This window comes from Urocitellus parryii, chromosome 12 (assembly GCF_045843805.1).
Source record: "Urocitellus parryii isolate mUroPar1 chromosome 12, mUroPar1.hap1, whole genome shotgun sequence".
Taxonomy (NCBI): Eukaryota; Metazoa; Chordata; class Mammalia; order Rodentia; family Sciuridae; genus Urocitellus; species Urocitellus parryii.
Window position 1 is genome coordinate 81655017 of NC_135542.1, and position 25816 is coordinate 81680832.

Below are 25816 nucleotides of genomic sequence, written 5' to 3' on the forward strand. Positions count from 1 at the left end.
ATCTTTCAAGTTATAAGCATTTTTTTCTCTTTTTCCATTGGTTTTATTGTTGTTCCTGGGATTAAACAATAAACAAATGCTTAAATTTTGCTTGTGTTAATGTGTTTATGTACAGGATTCTCCATTAGAACAGCATTTCAACAAACATTAAAAGCTTTTATAGGATACTTTATATAAACAAAACATTGTTGCTATTGTAGGATAGACATTTAAAAAAATACTCTTATGATTGGGGATGTAACTCAGTGGGAGAGTGCTCACCCAGCATGCCATAGGTTCAATAGGTTCATGCCATAGGCCATAGGTTCAATCCCCAGCACTGCAAAAAACAATAACAAAAAACTCTCCTAACAGATCCATGCAGATATAGGAGAATGTAGGAATGTTGTCAATAAACAATGGCTTTATAGAATTTCTTTAATGTTTAGTAAAATAGGTTTTACAAAACAACACTTGACCAACCATCCAAAATGAGGATTCTCTCTTGAATGGATAACCTATCTTGTCCTAGACCTCTCTGGTAATTGGAATGAGCTAGGTATTGGTACAAAAAAATTTTTTTTAAAATATTCTCATTACAACAGTATTTCATGTACATTGTAGACATTTAGAAAAATCAGGTAAGCAAAAAGAAGAAAATAAAAACCATTCTGTTACTGACAGATACATACTAACTATAAAGCTAGGTGTGGTGCACACCTGTAATCCCAGCAACTCTGCAGACTGAGGCAGGAGGATTGGGAGTTCAAGGATAGCCTCTCAGCAACTTAGTGAGACCCTGTCTCAAAATTTAAATTTTTTTTTCCCTAGGGATGTAGGTCAGTGGTAAGTTCCCCTGAGTTCAATCACCAGTACTGCAAAAAATGAAATTAATTCTAGGGGAAGAAATATATCAGATATTTTTTAATATAAAGACTATCTTGCCTTTGGGCTAAAGTTGTGGCTCAGTGGTAGAGTGTATGCCTAGCACATGCAAGGCCCTAGGTTTGATCTTCAGCACCACATAAAAATAAATAAAATAAAGGTATTGTGTCCAACTACAACTAAAAAATAAAAGAAAAAAAAGAGACTATCTTGCCTTCAAATTACTATCTTGAAAACCCAGATGAACTTTAATTAAAGCAGTCTAGTGATTCTTTTTTAAAAAATATTTTTATGTGTAGATGGACAAGATATCTTTATTTTTATGTGGTGCTAAAATCAAACCGAGTGCCTCATATGTGCCAGGCAAGCACTCTACCACTGAGCCACAAACCCAGCCCTCTATTAGTGGTTATTAATAGACTGCCAATGCTTTGAAAGGGCATTTCAATTGTTACATTAATAGAAGAGTAGGGGTAGCACAGGCATGTGGCTATATTATATATCTTCTAGTCACCTAGTATAGTTGTGTCTAGAGGCCAGGGATATGAGGAGACATCCTGCCATGTAGGGGGACATCCATGTAAAAAAACTGTTTGTTATGATTTGAGCCTAAACTGAACTCCTTTTTACATAGAAACAATGTACTTTTAGATTGATTTTAATATATACGGACATTCCAGTTTTCCAGGTTTGTAATTACTACATTAAGTGAGAGAAGCTTTAGTTTTTGGTAAACTTTACCGATCTCTGTTTCAGAATATCATTGTTAACAATAGCAATTGCTGTTTAGAGTCACCAATACTGCACAACTTTATCAGTTTGCATCAGCAGAAATCACAAGTAGTTCTACATGAAGATGTAGGCTTTGTGTTGTTAAGATTTCTACAAAGTAGGCATCTGTGTTAAGATTTCTACAAAGTAGAACAGGACAGGACACAATGGGAATATTGGAGTTTGGGATAAAAACACTCCTCCTCAACAGTATTTTTTTTTTTAATTCCTTTTTCTAGTTGTAGATGGTCACAATATCTTTATTTACTTTTTTTGTGGTGCTGAGGATCAAACCCAGGGCCTCATGCATGAGAGGTAAGCACTCTACCACTGAGCTACAAAGCAAGCCCAGCCAACAGTATTTATTTGATCTTTCAGATGTAATTAAAAAAAAAAAAACTATAGTCATTGCTAGTACACTTTTTTTTTTGTACTGGGCATTGAACCCAGGGGCGCTTAAACACTGAGCTAGTGTTTCCAGCCCACCCCCCTCTCCCAATGCCTTTTTAAATATTCATTTTTTAGGTGGAGTTGGAGACAATGCCTTTATTTTATTTATTTATATGTGGTGCTGAGGATCGAACCCAGGGCCCCATACACACAAGGTGAGAGCTCCACTGCTGATCCACAAACCAGCCCATCTCCAGTCCTTTTAAAGAAATATTTTATCTGGAGACAAAGTTTTGCCGAGTTGCTTAAATCCTTGCAAAAGTTGCTGAGGCTGGCTTTGGACTCAGGATCCTTCTGCCTTAGATGCTGAGCACTGGGATTACAGGATTACCACGCCTGGCTGCTAGTACACTCTTATCAAATCATTAATGCAGTATGGGTTATCTGTGAGAGGAGTCTTTGATTTTTCACATAGAAAAACTTTTCATTTAAGACACATTTACATCTTTTGTAAGTCACTGTTTCATATTTATTTGAAAAAAATTTCAGGCACATATTATATGTCTTCTAGTCACCTAGTGTAGTTATCTCTAGACACACGTTGTAATTAATATAATATGAATTATTTCCTTTTTAAAATTCTAAATTATAACCAGGTCGTTATATTAATTTAAAAAACTTTTTTTTTGTAGTTGTAGATGGACAGCATGACTTTATCCTATTTATTTATTTTTTATGTGGTGCTGAGAGTCGAACCTAATGCCTCACATGTGCTAGCTAGGCAAGTGCTCTGCCTCTGAGCTACAACTCCAGCTCCATTACATTAATTTTTGGAGAGTCAATTCATATATTTCCCAATATTTCTCATTCCTCTCTCCCCCAGTCTTTGGCAACTATTACTGTCTCTATGGATTTGCCAATTTTGGACATTTACTACAAAGGGATTATCCAGTATCTGGGTTTTTTTCATTTAGCCAGATACTGGATTTTTTTTTTTTTTTTCATACGAAGGATTGAACCAGGGGTGCTTAAACACCCCAGCCTTTTCTATTTTTTAAATTTTGAGACAGGGTCTTGTTGAGTTTCTTAAGGCCTCCTGCTAAATTGCTGGAGCTAACTTTGAACTCACGATCCTCTTGCTTGAGTCACTGGGATTACAGTTGTGACATCGCACCTTGCTTGGATTCCTTTGTTTAGTGTTTTTAAGGTTCATTTATGTTAGCATGTATCAGTATTTTATCTTTTTTACGCCTGAGGAATAAATGGAATTTTTGTAATTTTATGAAGAGGAAGTTAAATTGTCAATGCATTGCAGGATAGCAAAGAAAGCATTGGCAAAATATTTGTTATGGACGGCAACACTGGATCAGAGCCACTGTCTAGCTGGCTACATAAGATGCATGTCTATAAAAAGGCAATCAAGGGCTGGTGCTGTAGCTCGGTGGCAGAGCACTTGCCTAGATTTGTGAGGCACTGGGTTCGATCCTTAGCACCGTATATAAATAAACAAAAGCATTCTCTCCATACACAACTACAAAAAAAAAATTTTTTTAAAGGTAATCAACAACGAAAGTAAACCAATTATGTCATCAGGAGATAGTTTTATTGAACAATGTTCCATAGGTGAGGTTTAGGCAGCAATTACAGCTGAGTGGTAGATTCCATTCAGTTAATCGGCTGGCAAGTCAAAAAGTTAAACTGGTTAACAAGGGATTTCCATCAAGCAGTCATCCTTTGGATAGGTTTTGGAGTGCTGAAAGAAATCAGCGTGAGTAAAGAAGCCTACATGGAATTGAATGCGTACGCCGGTGGGTGCCCTTCTGTGGGGATGGGTTTTACAGAGCAAAGCTGGAAGCTGCGGTCACTGACCCCTGGTAGAAGGGCCTCAAGGTTCCCAGCGTGCCTTTGCCTGGGCAATTTAGACTCATCTCGGCCGCCGTTAGAGAGCGGCTCTCAGCTGTTTGGGGGGCGGGGCTTTTGCAGACCATGGCGGGCGAGCTTGAGGGTTGCAAGTCTCTGAGCGGGCTGCTGAGCGGCCTGGCCCAGGACGCTTTCCACGGGCACCGGGGCATCACGGAGGAGCTGCTGAGGAGCCAGCTGTATCCGGAGGTGTCGGCTGAGGAGTTCCGTCCCTTTTTGGCGAAGATGAGGGGGATTCTTAAGGTATTGCTCTTCCTGAAGCCTCTGCCACAGAGCCCAGCCCCTTCCTTTCAGCCCTTAGATTCGCCCCAAGCCCCAAGTCTGAAAAGACTTTGCTCTTCAGATTTCTATGTAGTGGGCTCCATTCACATTGCGCCGCTTCAGATCTGAGGAGCTCATTCTGCATCCCGTCTCTTTCCTAAGGGTGACCTCTTTCTGCTCAAGTACTGTCCCCAAGGCTGACTGTCACTCTTTTTGGGTGGTTATCAATTTCGCGTTTCCTCGGCGTTTATGGGCTCTGGACTTTTAAAAATTAAGAGCGCTGGGTTGATCTCCAGCTTTCTAGGTTGTGGACGTTTGAGAGCCTTAAAATGAGCCACTATTTGCTGGCTTATTTAAGGAGTGGATTGGCCAGAATGAACACCTGTTAAGCAGTCAACTGTATGGTTAAGAGCATTTTTACCGATTGGAAGTCAAAATATGGATCAGCCTGCCCCATAAAATTATGTGAAACAAACATAGTAGGTGAAATAATTTTAATGCTTTATTTAGCCCAGTGTTTTCAAAGTATTATCACTTTATATGTAATCAGGATACAAAATATTAAGAATTGTAATTTTTTTCACTAAGTCTTTGAAATCGGTTTGTATTTTGCACTTAAAGCACATATCAATTCTAACTAACAACATTTGAAATGCACAGTAATTGCATGTGGTTAATTATTGTGGTATTGGACAACTTTGGTTTAGACCAAGAAATTAGTCATAGGAATACATCTAGTACCAAAATGTACTTTTGAAAAAGACTTAAAAATAATGCTTTTTTTTTTTTTTGGTGGATTTTGAATGTGTTAGGAACTACACTAAGCATTTTACATGTTACTTCCTTTGTTTTTTGCAAAAACATGGTGAACACTCATTTCATTTCATTTTTTTTTTTTTTTGAAGACAAGGTCTTGTTATGTTGGCCAGGTGGGCCTAGAACTCATGAACCTCCTGCCTGACCTGTGGAGTAGTGGGATTGCATAAACCACTAACAATCCTTCTATTTCTGTTAATTTGTAATCTTAAGTATCAGAGAAGACTTTGTAGAAAATTTGGCATCATACTGAGTTTTGAGTGTTTATTGTGCTTATGGGGATGAGGATAAGGGACTGCATATAGTCATGTTTTGTTGGTCTTAGTACCTTCATATATTGGGGGCTGCTATTCCTCTTTAGGTGGACCATATTTTGATTCTTGGTTTTGTTATGAGATAAAAATTGTGAGATATTCAGAGAAGCGATTGCCCGAAAATTTCCTCCTTTATTTTCTTTTAAATACATTGCTGATTAATATCCAGGATACTTAAGTTTGCTGAGCAATTCTGGGTTGCAATGTTGTCATGGCTCTCTTGGTACTGAGAGAAGGCACCAGAAAATTTGCCTGTGCCTGGTAACATGGTCTTTGTGCAGCTGATTGGTCTGAGGAACCAAGGAAGAAAATCTTTGGTTGTTTAACGTAAAACTGAAACCTCAGGCTCAGGGTGACATCTTCTTTTAATCTTCATTTATCTCATAAGTAGTACTGAAGGTTAAATGTGTAATTTTTATGGAAACATGAAAAGTAAATGTTTTTAAACAAAAAGCTTTGAGCAGAGATAGAATGTCATTCAAGAGGGAACATGTTCAAATATGCATGATGCAGGAGTACTATAGTATTAGTAAAAAGAAGTGTGATTAAGCAACTGGACAGTAAAGAGATATTCTTTCTGGCAGGCTTCATGGGGATGCCATTTTTGTTGCTCTTGAAGAAAGTGAAATTGGTTTTTTTTGGTGGTGCTCAGATTGAATGCAGGTCCTTACAATGCTATGCAAACACTACCTTTAAACTTCATCCCCAATCCTTTTTATTTTTATTTTTTTGAACTTTAACACAGGGTCTCACTGAATTGCTCAAGCTGTCCTAGAACTTTTGATCCTCCTGCCTCAGTCTACCACTTTCTGGGATTACAGGTTTGCACCATCACACCTGGCAATGAAGAGTATTTTTTTTTAATTTTTTAATATTTATTTTTTAGTTTTCGGTGGACACAGCATCTTTGTTTGTATGTGGTGCTGAGCATCGAACCTGAGCCGCACGCATGCCAGGCAAGCGTGCTACCACTTGAGCCACATCCCCAGCTCAATGAAGAGTATTTTAAGACTGAAATGAGGGGCCAGCTACACAGGGCATTCTAGGTTAACAAAATAGAGGTGGGACAGAAAAATGTAGAGCATGTTCAGGAAGTGGTGACTAGTTCAATTCCATCCTAATGTGGTAACCAATCAGGAGTATTAGTGGAGGAGGCAAAAAAAAAAAAAAGTGAAACAATGCTTGTCCCTTTAAATCTTGCTATCATTTATTCTTGATTTTAAGCAAAGTATACATTTTTTTTTGTTTATTTTTTAGTTTTAGGTGGATATAATATCTTTATTTTTATGTGGTGCTGGTCCTCATGCATGCTAGGCAAGCACTCTACCACTGAGCCACAACTGCAGCCCTGCAAAGTATACATTTTTACATATAGGTGACAGCAGTATTCATACCTTTCAGTCATCTGCAGGAAAATCACGGTCTGTGAACAAACTGAAAATGGAGAGAGATGATAGGGGTAAGAGGAAAGGAAGGAAGGGATGTGTAACCTCCAGCAAGAAATTCAGTGTCACTCTATCCCCTCCACTACAGATTGAATTCAGGGACATTCTACTCCCCAGGTTGGTCTGGAGCTAGTCTCTTGCCTAAGCCTACAGAGTAGCTGGGATTACAGGCATGTACTGCCTCTCTTGGCTCAGTGTCACAAATGTTAATAGCCTTCATTTTTTCCCCTCATTGAGCTAAACCCCCAGCCCAGTTAAACACAAAGGGCAAACATTTCATCTTCTTGTAGATGTGTGCAGCAGATGATTCACTTACTCTAGTTTTCAATTTTGGGTAGCTCCAAGAGCAATGAATAAATGAATTGGGAGTGGTGTTTTAGGGAGATGACATCCTATATAACACAGTACTTGCTTGCTATTTACTGCTATTTTATATGATTTTTTTCACATTTGTAATTTCAACTTATATAAGTTTTTATACTCTTTTATCTGCTCTTGCTTTTATTATTTATTTATTTATTTTTGGTACCAGGGATTGAACTCAGGCACTCAACTTCTGAGCCACATCCCAAGCCCTATTTTGTATTTTATTTAGAAACAGGGTCTCACTGAGTTGCTTAGTGCCTTGCTATTGCTGAAGCTGGTTTTGACTCATGATCCTCGTGTCTCGGCCTCTCAAGCTCCTGGGATTACAGGCGTGTACCACGCACACGGCTTGCTTTTGCTTTTCAAGTTGTGGGTATGCCTAATTCTAGTTTACTAAAATTCTGAATAAAGATCTTTGGTGTGAGGATCCATCACCTTTTGTTCCGGTATTTTCTTTATTCACTACTGCCCTCTATTGGTGATGATTTTATATATATTTTTAAATTTATTTACTTTTTTTAGTTGTAGATGGACACAGTACCTTTATTTTATTTATTTATTTTTTATGTGGTGCTGAGGATCAAACACAGGGCCACCCTGGGCAATACAGAAGGAAAACCTATACTACTTCTAGATGGGGAGAGCTGGAAAATGTAGTAGTACTCTAAATTGGGGCAGCGAACCATGGCCCATGGGTCTAATGTGGCTTGGCGCTCTTTTCCAATTTCCCCCTATTATAACCCTAGCTTTGGCTGTTTTGTTTTGCCTTATGGTGCTGAGGATCAAACCCAGGGGATGGATATGTTTGGCAAGCTCTCTACCACTGAGCTATACCTTCTTGGTGCCTACTTTTAAGTTTTGATTGTAACATGGCCACATGCTCATTCATTTACATCTTGTCTGGAGCAGCTTTAGTTACTACAATAAAGTTAGTGGTTGTGACAGATATCATGTGGCATTCAAAGCCTAAAATATTTCCCATCTGAGTACTTACAAAAAAGGTTGCTGACTCCTGCCTCAAACATCTGTTTACAATATAGGTAAATTATATTTAATTACATATATGTAAATTATGTTTATAAGTTGGTTGCTTGAAACATACCTAAAAATTGGAAATAGGTACCTCTTTAGGCCTCTTGAACTCATTTTATTAACTTGTTCCTTTTTTTTTTAAAAGGTTTTTTGTTAGTGCCTTGTAATTATATATAATAATGGGATTTACTGTGACATAATTGTACATGGAATATAATTACCTCATTTCAGTATTCTTCTCCTCTTCTCTTTCCCTGTTCCCCTTCTTCTCTACTCTGTTGGTCTGCCTTCTGTTTTTTTTATTATTCTTTAAAATTGCTGCTGTATAGATGTACATAAAGTTGGAATCCACTTTGATATATTCATATATGTACTTAGCATAATTTTATCATTTTCTTTCCACATTTCCTCCCTTTTCCCATCTCTCCTTCCTCACTCTCAGTCTCCTTTCTCTATTGCACTGATCTCCCCTCTACTTTTGAGGGGTTCACCTCCTTTTCCTTCCCCTTACTTTGCTTTAGATTCTGCACATGAGAGAAAACATTTGAACTTTGAGTTTGACTTAGCTTATTTCATTTAGTATGATGTTGTCCAGTTCCATCTATTTACTAGCAAATGTCATAATTTCATTCTTCTTTATGACTGAGTAAAAACTTCATTGTGTATATATAGCACTTTTTTAATCCATTCATCTGTTGATGGGTGCCTGAACTGGTTCCATAACTTAGCTATTGTGAATTTCTCTGTTGTAAACATTGATGTGCCTATTATCATTGTAGTATGCTCATTTTCGTTCTTTTGGGTAAATACTGAGGAGTGGGATAGTTGGGTCATATGGTAGTTCTATTCCTAGTTTTTTAAGGAATCGCCATAAGGCTTTCCAAAATGGTTGTACTAATTTGTAGTTTCATTCTTCTACATGTGGATTTTTTTTTTTTAAACATGTGGATGTTTAGTTTTCCCAGCACCATTTGTACTAACTTGTTCTTAAGACTTGAGATCTGGGGCTGGGGATGTGGCTCAAGCCGTAGCGCGCTCGCCTGGCCTGCACGCGGCCCGGGTTCCATCCTCAGCACTATATACAAAGATGTTGTGTCCGCTGAAAACTAAAAAATAAAATATTAAAAAATTCTCTCTCTCTCTCTCTCTCTCTCTCTCTCTCTCTCTTTCTTTTAAAAAAAAAGACTTGAGATCTGTGATTAACAAATCAAAAACAACAAAAAACTTATTGATGTTTCTGTAGTACTAAGTGCTAAGTATGCATTCTTAGTAAGATGTAGAATTTATATTTGAAAATTTTGCTCATATTTAAAGAATGTTAAAATTTATGCTTATTAGTGTAATGTAAAAATAACAAAATTTAATGTTTTGACCTCAGAATCACGTATATAATGTTATGAGCCTCAGAACCAACATATGAAAGCTAGTTTAAACTTTATAGGAAATCACCAATCAGAAACATGATATTTAGAATTACAATGGTAAAAGATTTTAAGAATTATTTGAACATCTGAGCCGGGCTCAGTGGCATATATAGCTGTTAGTAATCCCAGTGACTTTGGCAGCTGAAGCAGGAGGATCTCAAGTTCAAGGCTAGTCTCAGCAATTCAGCAAGACCTGAAGCAATTTAGTGAGACCCAGTCCCCAAAAATAAAATAACTGGATATAGCTCAATTGTAAAGTGACCTTGGGTTTAACCCCAGGACAAAAATAAATAAATAGAACTGGGACCACAGGTGTGTGGTGCTGTGCCTATTTCCCCCCCCCAGCCCTTTAGCCACCTTATTAACTCCTTATTGTAAACATTATTTAATTACAATATAGACATTTGAGATGTGTTAAAGCACATCTAATATTTTCTGCTGAGGTAACTAGTTTTAATATTTTTGGGTATTTATTTATCTCACATGTACTTACTAAACATCTTAATTATGCACCATGCATTATACTTAGGATACAGCAGTAAACATTGAAGCTGTAGTTTCTGTCCTTGTGAATCATGTAGTTTCCTAGAGCATGTAGACTTTAAGACAGCAGTTCTAGGTAGAATAATTCCTAGTCTACTGTACAACATGAACAAAGAGAAAAGAAAAAAAAGAAAAGAAAAAGGTCTACTTATTAGACTGAAAGGAAAAGATGAAAACAGCATAGAACTAGTTTTCCTTGTTTGGGTTGTCAGACCCTGGTCTGAAGGTAGGGGCTTCTTATGAATATGACTGACTGGGGCCTCTCCCATTTAAGGATTTGGCTTCTCTGGGACTCTCATATTAAGTTTCTTTTATGACAGATTCAATCTCAAAGCTTGACCTGGTCAGGCCAAGACATTAGCACAACAGCTCCATCTTCGGTCTGGGAATCAGTTTACTTTATCTCTTGTCAGATCCTGAAGCATGTACTCAAGTGGTTCCTTAAGAAAGGGTATATAGGAAGTAATATTTTTCTTTTTTACTATTAAAAATGGCTTTATTTTTAGTCTCACACTTAGTAGTTTGGCTGAGAATATATTTCTAGGTTGTCAAATAACTGACTCACAATTTTGAAGGCATTGTTTTCAGTGAATGTAACCTGTCTTTCACTCTGGAGGCTTTTAGGATTTTCTTGTTATCCTTTGTTTCCTTGTCATTGGTGTGTGACTACGATTTCATTATTCAGGCCACTGTTTGTCCTTTCAGTCTGGAGACTGGTGACCTTTAGTTCTGGGAAAAGTTGTGCAGTCAGCCCTCTGAATATTTGGGTTCTATATTCAAGAATTCAAGAAACTGTGAGCCCTCTGAATATTTGGGTTCTACATTCAAGAATTCAAGAAAATGTAGATTGAAAATATTTAGGAAAAAAATATTGCCTTTGCATTTAACATATGCAGACTTTTTCTTTTTTGGTCATTGTTCCCTAAACAATACCTGTTAACAACTATTTACATAGCATTTAAATGATGTTAGCTATTAAAAGTAATCTAGAGATTATTTAAAGTATGTTTAGGTTATATGCAAATATTGTGCCACTTTACATAAGTGACTTGAGCATCAATGGATTTTGGTATTTCCTGGGGTCCTAGAACTAATCCCCACAGATACCCAGGGACAACAGTATTACTACTTTGATTATTTTCTTTCTTTTTTTTTTTTTTCCTATCTTCTTGCTAGCATTCTAGGTTTTCAAATGTTAGACCTTCTTAGACTGAATCTTCTAGTTTTCTTTTCTTTTTTTCTACTTTCCATTTGTTTGTTTTTTTCTTACATTTATTGATAGACTTTGTCTTCTAACCTTTTACTTGAATTTTTCATTTGATCCTGTTTTTAATTTCTAATAGTTCTCTTTTCATATGAACAAAATATTATGTTTAGCCAAGTAATTTTTCAAATAAGGGAGATTTTGTTTGAACATAACTTTCTGTATTTGACTTTTTAAAGATTTGTCCATCTTGACTCTGTTTTTTTTCATATGTAGTTCTTCAGTATTCAGAATTTAGACTAGTTGTATCTAGCACTGGTGAAAGCTTTCTCCAGAGGCTTTTGAGGAACATCATATTTCTAAGATATTTTTGGATGTGATGTAAATAGAAGAAATTAAATGTCTGTAGAGGAACACTTAATCTTTTAAATATTCTAATAATTTTTTAAAAATATTTTTTATATGTATGGACCTTTATTTTATTCATTTATATGTGGTGCTGAGGATCGAACCCAGTGCCTCACACATGCTAGGCAAGCGCTCTACCACTGAGCCATAGCCTCAGCCCCTATTCTAATAATTTTATGTTTTGTATACTATAGTATATATTATTTTAAAAAGTACAATTTGATTCTCATTTCTAAATATCTGGAAAGTTTTATGGAAAGTGTTTATAGTAAAAATAGAAGCCTAGCTGGGTGTGGTGGGTATTATCTTGTAGAATATATACACCTGTAACCAGTGTGGGAAACTTAGGGAGACCCTGTCTTAAAAAAATAAGGGCTGAAAAAAAAAATAAGGGCTGTGGATGTACCTCAGTGGTAGAGTGCCCCGAGTTCAAAACCAAACCAAACCCCAAAACAAAACAAAAACAAAACAAAGCAGAAGCACTTTTAAGTGCATGTAATATCAAATTTACAAAATAGCTCAAGTTGACTGGCTGTTAGTGATACTTTTTTTAATCATCAAAGAATAGTATTATCAAAGAACAGTAGTGTCAGCTTCCATGTTGGGAATTATCTTGTAGAATATATTTGAGTAGCTCATTCTTGAGAAAAAACCAAAATGGTTTGTATAATTGATCATTTTTGTCTATGCAAGAAATTTTCATTTATTGTATAATGTAGAAATATTTTACTGTATAATCTTTTTACTTACCATTAGAATCTCTTTACAAATGAAGAAAAATGTGTAATGCAATATTATTATTATTATTTTTCCTTCTTGTGCGTCTGGGGATTGAACTATAGGCTTCTTGCATGTTAGGCAAACATTTTACCATTAAGCTATGTCCCCAGCTGTAGTTTTGTTTTGTTTTTATATTCAATTTAAGAATAAATTTTACTTTTATCCATTTATGACCACATAATTAATAATATATTGATCATAAAGTAAAATAGATACAAAATATATGGTTTTAAAGTGTTACTGTTCACCTTTGACTTATTAGGTCTTAGCTTTAAGCTGTAATTCTGTTTTTTGTACTGTAGGTGGCAGTAGAATATTGGTTTGCTAATGTACTGCTATGCTAGCAGCAACATAATGTTTAAATGTTTTCTCTGGAATGTTCAAGTTCAGAAAATGCTTAGAAGTTGGCTATTCAACAATAAGAATTTCTTAATCAAAAGGAAGTCTAAATATTTGGGTAGATATTTTGAATTTAGAAATATCATTTTTTGGACAATTTAAAGCTCTGTAAACAATCCCTTTTGCTGTAATTCTCTAGTTTTTGTATAATGGAGTTTTCCTGATTTCATGGAGCATTTTTGAGAATTTAGGTAATGATGTACAAGACATATTGGTAATTCTCTAAAGGATTGGTAGTTTATTGATGTAACTTTCTTGGGTTACTGGACATCATATTATAAACAGTAATTGTGGATTACTCAGCTGGGGTTTGCAGACAAAATATTTTAACAGACTCAAATGACCTGTAATGACATGTTTTGGGTTTTCTTTCTTAATTTAGGGAAAAACCTGTATTAATCAGTTTTTTTGTTCTCCTTGTCTCAAAACAACTACTTTGGGTATGGAAACTTGACTTGAGTTGAAGGAGTACTTGGATAAGATTTTAAAGGATATGTCTATCTTCAATGTATTTACTGATTATTTACTAAGCCCGAATGTGCTCTACCCTGTTTTGTATACAAGGTAAATGTCAGAGTTCTTTGTCTTAAAAAATAATAAATGCCACAAGATAAAAATGATGTGGTGTGGTGAAGTGGATCCTATTTTAACTGCAGAAATGTGAAAAAAATCAAGATTTTGGTTCTAATAAAACATCCACATTTTTAAAAATATTTTTTTTTTAGTTGTAGATGGACATAATATCTTTATTTTTATGTGGTGCAAAGGATCAAACCCAGGGCCTCATGTGTACAAGGCAAGCATTCTACCACTGAGCTACAACCCCAGCCCAACATCCACATTTTTAACTTTGTCTTAATTTAGAATATAGTTTTTATAAATTTGCATTACCATTATTTATCTTTGATGAAAATTTGTCTCAACTCATTCCTTTATTTAAATTCTTTTTAAATAAAGGAATTATAAAAAATTATAAAAGTTATCATTATAATTTTATATGATCACTGGTATTACAAGCATGAGCTACTATGCCTGGCTCAAAATGTTTTATTGGATATAGCACACATACAGCAAAGTACACAAATCTCTTTTTAGTTATAATTTATAACTAAATTATATAAATTTTTGGTATTTTTTGGTGCTGGGGGTTAAACCCAGGGGCATTTACCCACTGAGCCACATTCCTAGTGCTTTTTTTAATTTTTAATTTTGAGACAGGGTCTAGCTAAGTTGCTTGAAGCCTTCCTAAGATGCTGAGTCTGGTCTCGAATGTGAAATCCTCTTGCCTCAGCCTCCTGAGTCTAGGATTACAGGCATGCACCACCATGCCTGGCTTATGTGTACTTTTTATGCAGGTTGAGTATCTCTTATCCAGGATGCATGGGACCAAAAGCATTTTGGGTTTGTTCAGATTTGGGGGTATTGATGTATAAAGAATGAGATATACTAGGGATTTGACCCAAATCTAATCATGAAATTTATTTTTGTATTTAATATATACATAGCCTGAAAGTAATTTTATGCAATATTTTTAGTGTACCTTTATTAATTTATTTATTTGTTTTAGTACCAAGGATTGAATTCAGAGGCACTCGACCACTGAGCCACATCCCTAGCCCTATTTCGTATCTTATTTAGAGACAGGGTCTCACTGAGTTGCTTAGTGCCTCACTTTTGCTGAGGCTGGCTTTGAATTTGAACTTCTCCTACCTCAGCCTCCCAGAGCTGCTGGGATTACAGGCATGTGCCACCATGCCCAGCAGTGTGCCTTTATTTTGACTGACTTATCACATTAGGTCAGATTTGAAATTTTCCATTTGTGATATCATGTCTGCTCAAAAAATTTTGGATTTGTAGCACTTTAGATTTCATATTTTTGGATTAGGGATGTTTAATCTGTAGAAGAGTAATTTTTAATATCTTTATATGCCAGTATAGAATTATCTCTGAATGATAATGTTCTGAACATTATTCCCTGTTATGACATGATTAGCAATATAGCTCTTTCCCAGTAGTTTTCTTTTTTTTTTTTTTAATATTTATTTTTTAGTTCTCGGCGGACACAATATCTTTGTTGGTATGTGGTGCTGAGGATCGAACCCGGGCCGCATGCATGCCAGGCGAGCGCGCTACCGCTTGAGCCACATCCCCAGCCCCTCCCAGTAGTTTTCTACAGTCCTATCACAGAAGCTACCATTTATGAGATCCTTAAATTTCTCTTATGTTTATTCAGAGAGCATGTTACTTTCTTAAGAAATAACATTATTATCTATAATTCATTTAAAATGTGTTTATTCAAGTGTACATTTATTGAGTACCTGTTACGACCCTGAAAACATTAGTGAATCAAACAACTTCCTTCCTCCTGGAGCTGTTATGGGGGAATGTCCTGACAGTAAACTAAAATAATGCGAATAAAGGAATGAAGGCAGAAAAATACTTATTTTTTATATACTTCCCTCCTTGCTTTCACCTCTATAATTTTTTTATCCCTTAAAGTCAATGACAGACTTTTACCTGAGATAGTGAATATTGCTTAATTATTATATTTGGTTTTCTTATAAGAAAACTAGTAGATTTTATAATCAAAGTGATAAATGTTCAAACTAATTTTATGTAAACTTGATGTTTAGAACAGCATCTCCCAGTCTATATTTTTGCCATCCAATCCCATTATTCCCTTTCTTATAGAGATGGAAAGTGACTTGATTTTCCTATTGAGAATTCTACTCTATGGATCTCACTTACATACATATCATATATCTAGCCTTATATTCTCTTTTGCTATATATTCCTAAAGTGAGTAGATCTTTAAGTCCTCTCTGGCTTTTTAGGTAGCTCTCTAGAAAGGATACCTTATTTTTAAAACCTTTTTCCCTCCAGTAATGGGGGGAAATCCAATCAGAGTTGCTCCACCACTAAGCTACACCCCCAGCCCTTTTTATTTAGTCAGGATCCCATTAAATTGCTGATGCTGGCCTTGAATTTTCCATCCTCCTAGCCTCAGCCTCCCTGAGTCACTGGGATTATAGGCATGTGCTACTATGCCTGGCTCAAAAACTTTTTATTGAATGTAGCATACAGCAAAGTACACAGATCTCACTTACATAGCTTAGTGACTCTTCACAAGCTGAATGTAACCATGTAGCCAGCACCAGAATAAGAAACCAAATATGGCCAACACTGTAAAACCCCCTCATCCTTTTTGATATTCACTAATGTCTTACCCCCAAAGAACTACTTTCTAACTTCTAATACCATAGTATAGTTTTACCTGTTGGCAAACTTTATATTAATGGAATTGTACAGTACTAAATACTCGTGTGTGGCTTCTGAATCATTTTGGATCAACACTTAGGTTGATTTCACAAGCATATGTATATATAGTTTAATTTGGCTCTGTTTTGTCTTTACAAATAAGACTATAAGATAGGAACTTTTGCTCTGAGTTCTATTTCTTTAAAAAAATTTTTTTATTAGTTGTTGATGAAATTTTTTATTTTTATTTTGTGGTTTTGAGAATTGAACCCAGTACTTCACACATGCCAGTCAAGTGCACTACCACTGATCCACAGCCCCAGCCCTTGAGTTCTATTTCTTTTGAACCTTTTTATATAACTGAAAAAAGTTTTTCTTAGAAGATGCACTATAGATAATTGAATAAATTACACTTTATTACTCTCCCTTGTCATACATTTTATGACTTCTTCAATAGTTTTTTGATGGCCTTATTAACTAGTATGTCTTTTTTTAGAGACAGGATCTCACTATGGGTTGCCTAGGTGATCTGAACTCCTAGGTTTAAGTGATCCTTCTGCCTCATCTTCATGAGTGAAGGAACTACAGAGACATGTCAACTTTGCCTGGCTAATTATTGCAGTATTATTTTTTTTCTCTTGTTTTCATTTAAAAAAATTTTTTTTTTAGCTTTTAGGTAGACACAATATTTTTATTTTTATTTTTTTTTGTGGTGCTAAGGATTGAACCCAGTGCCTCATGCATGCTAGGTGAGCGTGTTACTATTACTACTTGAGCCATATCCCCAGCCCCTTGTTTTCATTTTTATTATTAAATCTTTTAAATTTCTTTTGGCTCAATTCTTTCACTGTTATAGAACTGAGATAGGAATTTGGTACAAAGAGGGAGAGAGATGCTGAATCTCAAAGAAAGTGCCCTTGAGCCAGAGATGCAATAAATGCTTAGGAACAGTTGTAATTCTCAAGAGACATGGCCTTGCCCATGCCTTTGTAAAATAAAGGAAATAAGCAAGCAAAGGAAAACTGATGCAAAATTATGTAAATTTTGCTCTGCAGCTCCACCCTGGTTTCACATATAGTTCAGCCCACAGCAACTGTCCCTGTATAAATATATTTTTTAATACCTTTATTTTAATGTTTAGTTAGTTTCTTAATATGGTACTGGGAATTAAACACAGTGCCTCACATATGTTAGGTAAGCACTCTACCACTGAGCCACCACCCCCGCCCCTTCTGTAAATATTAATACCCCACACCATGGGTTGCTATCTCTCCTTCAGGAGATAGCCCCGTTCTCCCTTGAATGTATATTCCTTGCTTTACCCTAAAGGTATCTCTTTTGACATTGTCCCCATTCTCTCTTGGATATGTATCTACTTTTCTAAATAAGCCTCTGTCTATTCCTTTTTCTGGCATGTGCTGACAATTTTTTCTGTCAGTTATGCCTGCTAGTCCTAGGTCAATTTCCCTCTTCTCTCTGAGAACTCCTTGGAGCCTTCTTTAGAGATATTTCTTCTTTTGTGATTCTTTTTTTAAAAAAATTAATTTATTTATTTTGTGGTGTTGGGAATTGAACCCAGGGCCTTGTGCATGCAAGGCAAGCACTCTAGCAACTGAGCTATATCCCCACCAGTAGTTTTGTTTTTAAACAGTGATTTTTTTAACCTGGACTATATATTGTCCTTAATTTTTAAAATTAATTAATTAATTAATTTTACAGTAGAATATATTTTGACATATTGTACACAAATGGAGCACAACTTCTCATTTCTCTGGCTGTACATGGTTCAGAATCACTCTAATAGTGTAATCATGCATGTATATAAAGTAATAAGTCTGTCTCATTCTACTATCCTTCCCATCCCCACAGCCTCACCTCTCCCCTCACTCCCATCTACACAAACCAAAATTCTTCATTCTTCCCTATCCTCCTGCCCCAATATAGATCAGCATCTGCTTATCAGAGAAAGCGTTTGACTTTTGTTTTTTGGGGATTGGCTTATTTCACTGAGCATGATATTCTCTACTTCCATCTATTTACCTGCAAATGCCATAATTTCATTCTTCTTTAAGGCTGAGTAATATTCTATTGTGTATATGTACCATATTTTCTTTATTCATTCATCTGTTGAAGGGCATCTAGGTTGGTTCCATAGTTTGGCTGTTGTGGAATTGAGCTGCTATAAACATTGATGTGGCTGTGTTCCTGTAGTATGCTGATTTTAAGTCCTTTGGGTATAAACCGAGTAGTGGAATAGCTGGTTCAAATGGTGGATCCATTCCAAGTTAAATAGTAATTTTTAAAAATATGTTAACTTAGGCACTTTATTTGGACACTACACTAATCAAGTACTGTTTCCCAAGAGAAAGCTTTAAGGGCTGTCAGCAATATTGTAGAAATAGTTCCTAAAATGAAGGGGGAAGGAAAGAGCCTCTTTTTTTTTTTTTTTTTTTTTTTTTTTTTAGGGTGTGAATAACCCACATCTGCTTATTCTTTTTTTTTTTAAATAGGTATTGAATTTCTTTTTATTAATTATTTTTTATTTATATATGACAGCAGAATTCATTACAATTCTTGTTACACATATAGAGCACAATTTTTCATATGTCTGGTTGTATAAAAAGTATATTCATACCAATTTGTGTCTTCATACATGTACTTTGGATAATATGTCCATCACATTCCACTATCATTTTTTTTATTATTGTTCAAAACATTACAGTGCTCTTGACCTATTGTATTTCATACATTTGATTCAAGTAGGTTATGAACTCCCATTTTTACCACGTGTACAGATTGCAGAATCACATTGGTTACACATCCACGTTTATGCATACTGCCATACTAGTGTCTGTTGTATTTTGTTGCCTTTCCTATTCCCTACTATCCCCCCTCTTCTCCCCTCCCCTCTCCTCCCCTCCCTTCTTCTCTCTCTTCGCCATCTACTCTAATTTATTTCTCTCGTTTTTTTTTTCCCCCTTTCCCCTCACCTTCTCTTATATGTAATTTTGTATACCAATGCAGGTCTCCTTTCATTTCCATTCAATTCCCCTTCTCTCTCCCTTTCCCTCTCACCTCTTGTCCCTGTTTAATTGTAATCTTCTTCTCATGCTCTTCCTCCCTGCTCTGTTTTGAGTTGCCCTCCTTATATCAAAGAAGACATTCGGCATTTGTTTTTAAGGGATTGGCTAGCTTCACTTAGCATAATCTGCTCTAATGCCATCTATTTCCCTGCAAATGCCATGATTTTGTTATTTTTTAGTGCTGAGTAATATTCCATTGTGTATAAATACTGCTTTTTTAATCCATTCATCTATAAGAGCCTTTTTTTTTAACTTTGTAATTTCTTTTGGAGTCTTTTGCACATTTACATCTTTGAGCTGGCCAATTTTTTTTTAAGAAAAGGCTAAATTCTTTCCCCCTGAAGTTAATTGCTAATCTGTTACTTGGAATTATTTCAACAGATGAATGAATAAAGAAAATATGGTACATATACACAATAGAATATTACTCAGCCTTAAAGAAGAATGAAATTATGGCATTTGCAGGTAAACATTTTAAACATTTGTTTTGCTTCATTGTGAATTCCTCCCCACCCCCGATGCTGATAGAGATAGGTGTCATACTCAAAATGTTAAGAACATAGATGGCAAGTAAGTTACTGGAAAAAGTAACTGGCAGAATGAAAACCAGTTAGTTAGCTTATATTACTAGAATGTAATTTAGAGTTTGGCAGTGCTGTTGCTGTTTTCTGACTTTTTTTTTTTGTCTTTTGTTTGTTTGTTTTTATTGTTTTCTGACTTTCAAAAAAATTTTTTTTAGTTGTTGATGGACCTTTATTTAGTTTATTTGTATGTACTACTGAGAATTGAACCCAGTGTCTCACACATGCTAGATAAGTGCTCTATTACTGAGCTATAACTGCAACCTGCTGCCTTATTTCTTCAATTATTAATTTACTGTACTTTTAAAATTATACAGGTGAAATCTAGAAAATTGGTTTGTTGAACCCTCATCTATACAGTTGTTTTTCTTTTGATGTGTTCTGTTGAGAGTGCAGAACACTTTTACTATAATAACAGACTATATAAGAAGAAATATAGAAGATGGTAATTAGTTCTGTAGCCCCTTAAATACAGAGAATGACCAGGTCTTGGTTTAATGGTCCTGGTTAAAAAAGGTTTCATATTATGATGTTAGAAAACTTGGTGATCAGAGACTCAACATGGCGGCCGGTGGGGAGGCAAGCGCTTTCAGTACCTCCTCAGCCACGCGGACAGAGAGACACCTCAGAACGTTCGGATTCTACCTGCTGAGAAACTCCCAGCAAAATTCCGCTGAAGTGAGACCTAGGTGGGGAATTTGGGATTATTGGAGGTGACAGCTTGCCCTGGACGGGTGAATCTGGGCCACCCTGTGTGGAGGTCCGGGCCGCTGCTGCCTGGCGACCTGTGCAGAAGGAGGCGTTTCAGCACTGCCGGATACCGTGTGCGGCGTAGAGACCCTTTGAAGAGGTTGCTAACAAAGCCTTCATGAAATAGCGGACCAGAACTGAAACCGAGTCTGGGACAGACCAGAGACAGGCCAGACCCACCCCTCCCATTGGACACTCCAGCAAGGAGTGTGGGGCCCGCCATAGCAGAGAGCTGACGTCACCAGAGTTCAGTGGACGGGATCCCTTCCCAGTGAAATCACTTCAACAGGTGTGTGACTCCCATTCCCACCAGATCCATACAGCTGGGAAACCTAAAAAATCTCCCCCCAGAACTCCGTGGGCGTGACTGTAGGGGCCGAGGGAAGCAGAGGGGACTCCCGACCCCCAACTCCCCCTACCACCAGCGGCTACACCCAAGGCCTTAGCTGCCAGTTCCCGGGGGGGTGTGGCCACCGAAGGGGTCCAGACAAATTAAACTGATGGTTCCCAGATCACCCGCTCCACAACCTTGGGGTCTGGATGAATGACAAACAGAGAGTGCTCAGTTGTTCAGGAAATAGGGCAAAATCTCTTTAAGGACTCCTTCCTTCCCCTTCCCCCTAACTTTCAACCCAAGCATTACATGTAATTATCTAAATGCAAATAGGTGAATGTTCCAAGGCTGTCTATAGGGCTACTAAGTACCTAGCTATTACCAAATACCCTGATCCATTCGCCTGTTAATATCCCCCTTCAGTAGAGCAATCTTCCAAAGTAGCCAAGACATACTAACCTTCATACCATCATAGCACCAAACGTAAACATAAAGTCCTAAGATCAAACAACAAATCACTATATGCCTACAGAATCCGTAAGCCTTATATGAATCGAATGAATCAGCTTTAAATTACAATAAAGCCCAACATCTCTAGACATAGTCTCTCACCACAAAGCACAGACCACAGAGATATAAAAAACCAAAACAAATTTATAGGAGAAAACAGAAACACAGCAGTTAAACAGAGTTGGAAAGTAATGTGAACACCATGAAAAAACAAGGGAAAAAAGGATTACAAACAATGCAGGACAACTTAAATTTACAGGAGAACCTAGAGGCATCCGAAAAATGGACAGAGAAAGAACTCAAGGCATACCTGACTCAGATGGAATGGAATCTTAAAGAAGTCATTAGACAGCAAGTCCAAACAATGAAAGAACACTTTGAAAATGAATTACATAAGCAGATTCAAGAAGCAAAAAATGAACTCTACCAGGAGATAGAGATTAAAAAAAAAAATAAAACAGTAATCCTAGAAATGCAGGAAACCATAAACCAAATCAAAAACTCAAATGAGAATATTACAAATAGACTAGATCAAATAGAAGTCAGAACATCAGATAATGAAGACAAAGTTTATCAACTCGAAAAGAGTATAGTCAACGCAGGAAGGATGCTAAGAAATCACGAGCAATCCATCCAAGAGATATGGGATGTCATAAAAAACCAAACTTAAGAGTCATTGGCATAGAGGAAGGTATAGAGGTCCAAACCAAAGGAATGAGCCATCTGTTGAATGAAATAATTTTAGAAAACTTTCCAGACCTGAAAGATGGAATGGATTGCCAAATCCTGGAAGCCTACAGGACCCCAAACATACAAAATCGTAATAGACCAACTCCAAGACTCATTATTATGAAGATATCCAACATACAAAACAAGGAGAGAATATTAAAAGCTGTAAGAGAAAGGAGGCAGATGACATTCAGGGGTAAACCAATTAGGTTAACGGCTGATTTTTCATCACAGACATTGAAAGCGAGAAGATCCTGGAACAATGTATTTCAAATGCTGAAAAATAATGGATTCCAACCAAGAATATTGTATCCAGCAAAATTAAGCTTCAGGTTTGACAATGAAATTAAAATATTTCACGATAAACAAAAGTTAAAAGAATTCGAAGCCAGAAAACCAGCACTGCAAAGCATTTTGAGCAAAACACTACAAGAAGAGGAAATGAAAAACAGCACCCAAAACCAACAGTGGGAGGTAACTCAGTAAAGGGGGGGGGAATAACCAAAGAGGAAAAACAAGCCAAATTAAAATAAATAAATAAATAAATAAACAAACATGACTGGAAGTACAAACTATATATCAATAGTAACCCTAAACGTTAATGGCTAAAACTCACCAATCAAGCAACATAGACTAGTAACTTGGATTAAAAAAACAGATCCAACAATATGCTGCCTTCAGGAGACTCATATGATAGGAAAAGACATACACAGGCTGAAGATGAAAGGTTGGGAAAAATCATACCACTCACATGGTCCTCGGAAGCAAGCAGGAGTGGCCATACTCATATCGAATAAAATCAACTTCAAACTTAAGTTAATCAAAAGGGATAAAGAAGGACACTATAAACTGTTAAAAGGAACCATTCACCAACAAGGCATAACAGTTATCAATATGTATGCACCAAATAATGGTGCTGCAACGTTCATAAAGCAAACTCTCCTCAAGTTCAAGAATCAAATAGACCACAACACAATAATTATGGGTGACTTTAACACACCGCTCTCACCATTGGACAGATCCTCAAAGCAAAAGTTGAATAAAGAAACTATAGAACTCAATAACACAATCAATAACCTAGACTTAACATATATAGAATATATCAACCATCATCAAGTGGATATATGTTCTTCTCAGCAGCACATGGATCCTTCTCAAAGATAGACCATATATTATGCCATAGGGCAACCCTTAGTAAATATAAAGGGGTGGAGATAATACCATGCATCTTATCTGATCATAATGGAATGAAACTGGAAATCAATGATAAAAGAAGGAAGGAAAAATCCTGCATCACCTGGAAAATGAACAATATGTTACTGAATGATCAATGGGTTACAGAAGACATAAAGGAGGAAATCAAAAAATTCTTAGAGATAAATGAACATACAGACACAACATATTGGAATCTATGGGACACAATGAAAGCAGTTTTAAGAGGGAAATTCATTGCCTGGAGTTCATTCCTCAAAAAAAGAAAAAACCAACAAATAAATGAGCTCACCCTTCATCTCAAAATCCTAGAAAAGGAAGAGCAAAACAACAGCAAATGTAGCAGAAGGCAAGAAATAATTAAAATCAGAGCGGAAATCAATGAAATTGAAACAGAAGAAACCATTGAAAAAATTGACAAAACTAAAAGTTGGTTCTTCGAAAAAATAAATAAGATCGACAGACCCTTAGCCATGCTAAAGAAGTGAAGAAGAGAGAGAACTCAAATTACTAACATAACGAGATGAAAAAGGCAATATCACAACAGACAGTACAGAAATATAGAAGAAAATTAGAAATTATTTTGAAACCCTGTATTGCAATAAAATAGAAGATAGTGAAGATATCGATAAATTTCTTAAATCATATGATTTGCCCAGATTGAGTCAAGAATATACACACAATTTAAACAGACCAATATCAAAGGAGGAAAGAGAAAAGACATTAAAAGACTACCAACCAAGAAAAGCCCTGGACTGGATGGGTATACAGCAGAGTTTTACAAAACCTTTAAAGAAGAATTAGTACCAATACTTTTCAAGTTATTTCAGGAAATAGAAAAAGAAGGAGCTCTTCCAAATTCATTCTATGAGGCCAACATCACCCTGATCCCGAAACCAGACAAAGACACTTCAAAGAAAGAGAACTTCAGATCAATATCTCTAATGAACCTAGATGCAAAAATCCTCAATAAAATTCTGGCGAATCAGATACAAAAACATATCAAAAAAATTGTGCACCATGATCAAGTAGGATTCATCCCTGGGATGCAAGGATGGTTCAATATACGGAAATCAATAAATGTTATTCACCACATCAATAGATTTAAAGATAAGAACCATATGATCTTCTCGATAGACGCAGAAAAAGCATTCGACAAAGTATAGCATCCCTTTATGTTCAAAACACTAGAAAAACTAGGGATAACAGGAACTTACCTCAACATTGTAAAAGATATCTATGCTAAGCCTCAGGCTAGCATCATTCTAAATGGAGAAAAACTGAAGGCATTCCCTCTGAAATCTGGAACAAGACAGGGATGCCCTCTCTCACCACTTCTATTCAATATAGTTCTTGAAATACTAGCCAGAGCAATTAGACAGACAAAAGAAATTAAAGGCATAAAAATAGGAAAAGAGAACTTAAATTATCACTATTTGCAGATGACATGTAGACCCAAAAGGGTCTACAAAGAAACTACTAGAGCTAATATATGAATTCAGTAAAGTGGCAGGATATAAAGTCAACACGCATAAATCAAAGGCATTCCTGTATATCAGCGACAAATCTTCTGAAATGGAAATGAGGACAACCACCCCCATTCACAATATCCTCAAATAAAATAAAATACTTGGGAATCAACCTAACAAAATAGGTGAAAGATTTATGCAATGAAAAATACAGAACCCTAAAGAGAGAAATAGAAGAAGGTCTTAGAAGATGGAAAAATATACCCTGTTCATGGATAGGCAGAACTAACATCATCAAAATGGCGATTTTACCAAAAGTTCTCTATAGGTTTAATGCAATGCCAATCAAAATCCCAATGGCATTTCTTGTAGAAATAGATATTCATATGGAAAAATAAAAGACCCAGAATAGCAAAAGCAATTCTAAGCAGGAAGAGTGAATCAGGCGGTATAGCGATACCAGACTTCAAACTATACTACAGAGCAATAGTAATAAAAACAGCATGGTACTGGTACCAAAACAGGCGGGTGGACCAATAGTACAGAATAGAGGACACAGAGACCAATCCACAAAATTACAACTATCTTATTTTTGACAAAGGTGCTAAAAGCATGCAATGGAGGAAGGCTAGCATCTTCAACAAATGGTGCTGGGAAAACTGGAAATCCATATGCAACAAAATGAATCTGAATCCCTTTCTCTCGCCATGCACAAAAGTTAACTGAAAATGGATCAAGGAGCTTGATATCAAAACAGAGACTCTGCATCTGATAGAAGAAAAAGTTGGCTCCGATCTACATACTGTGGGGTCGGGCTCCAAATTCCTTAATAGGACACCCATAGCACAAGAGTTAAAAACAAGAATCAACAAATGGGACTCACTCAAACTAAAAAGTTTTTTCTCAGCAAGAGAAATAATAAGAGAGGTAAATAGGGAGCCTACATCCTGGGA

The 25816-nt window shown here is 36.2% G+C and overlaps 1 protein-coding gene across 1 annotated transcript in view; it reads left to right on the forward strand.

The window, feature by feature from the left end:
- The first annotated feature begins 4011 nt into the window (after window positions 1-4011).
- The window catches only part of Commd1 (copper metabolism domain containing 1), a 166397-nt gene continuing 144592 nt past the window's right edge, over window positions 4012-25816 (forward strand). Inside the window, exon 1 of the mRNA XM_026387206.2 lies at window positions 4012-4188. Coding sequence (XP_026242991.1) covers window positions 4012-4188 — 177 coding nt within the window. The remainder of the gene's footprint in view (window positions 4189-25816) is intronic.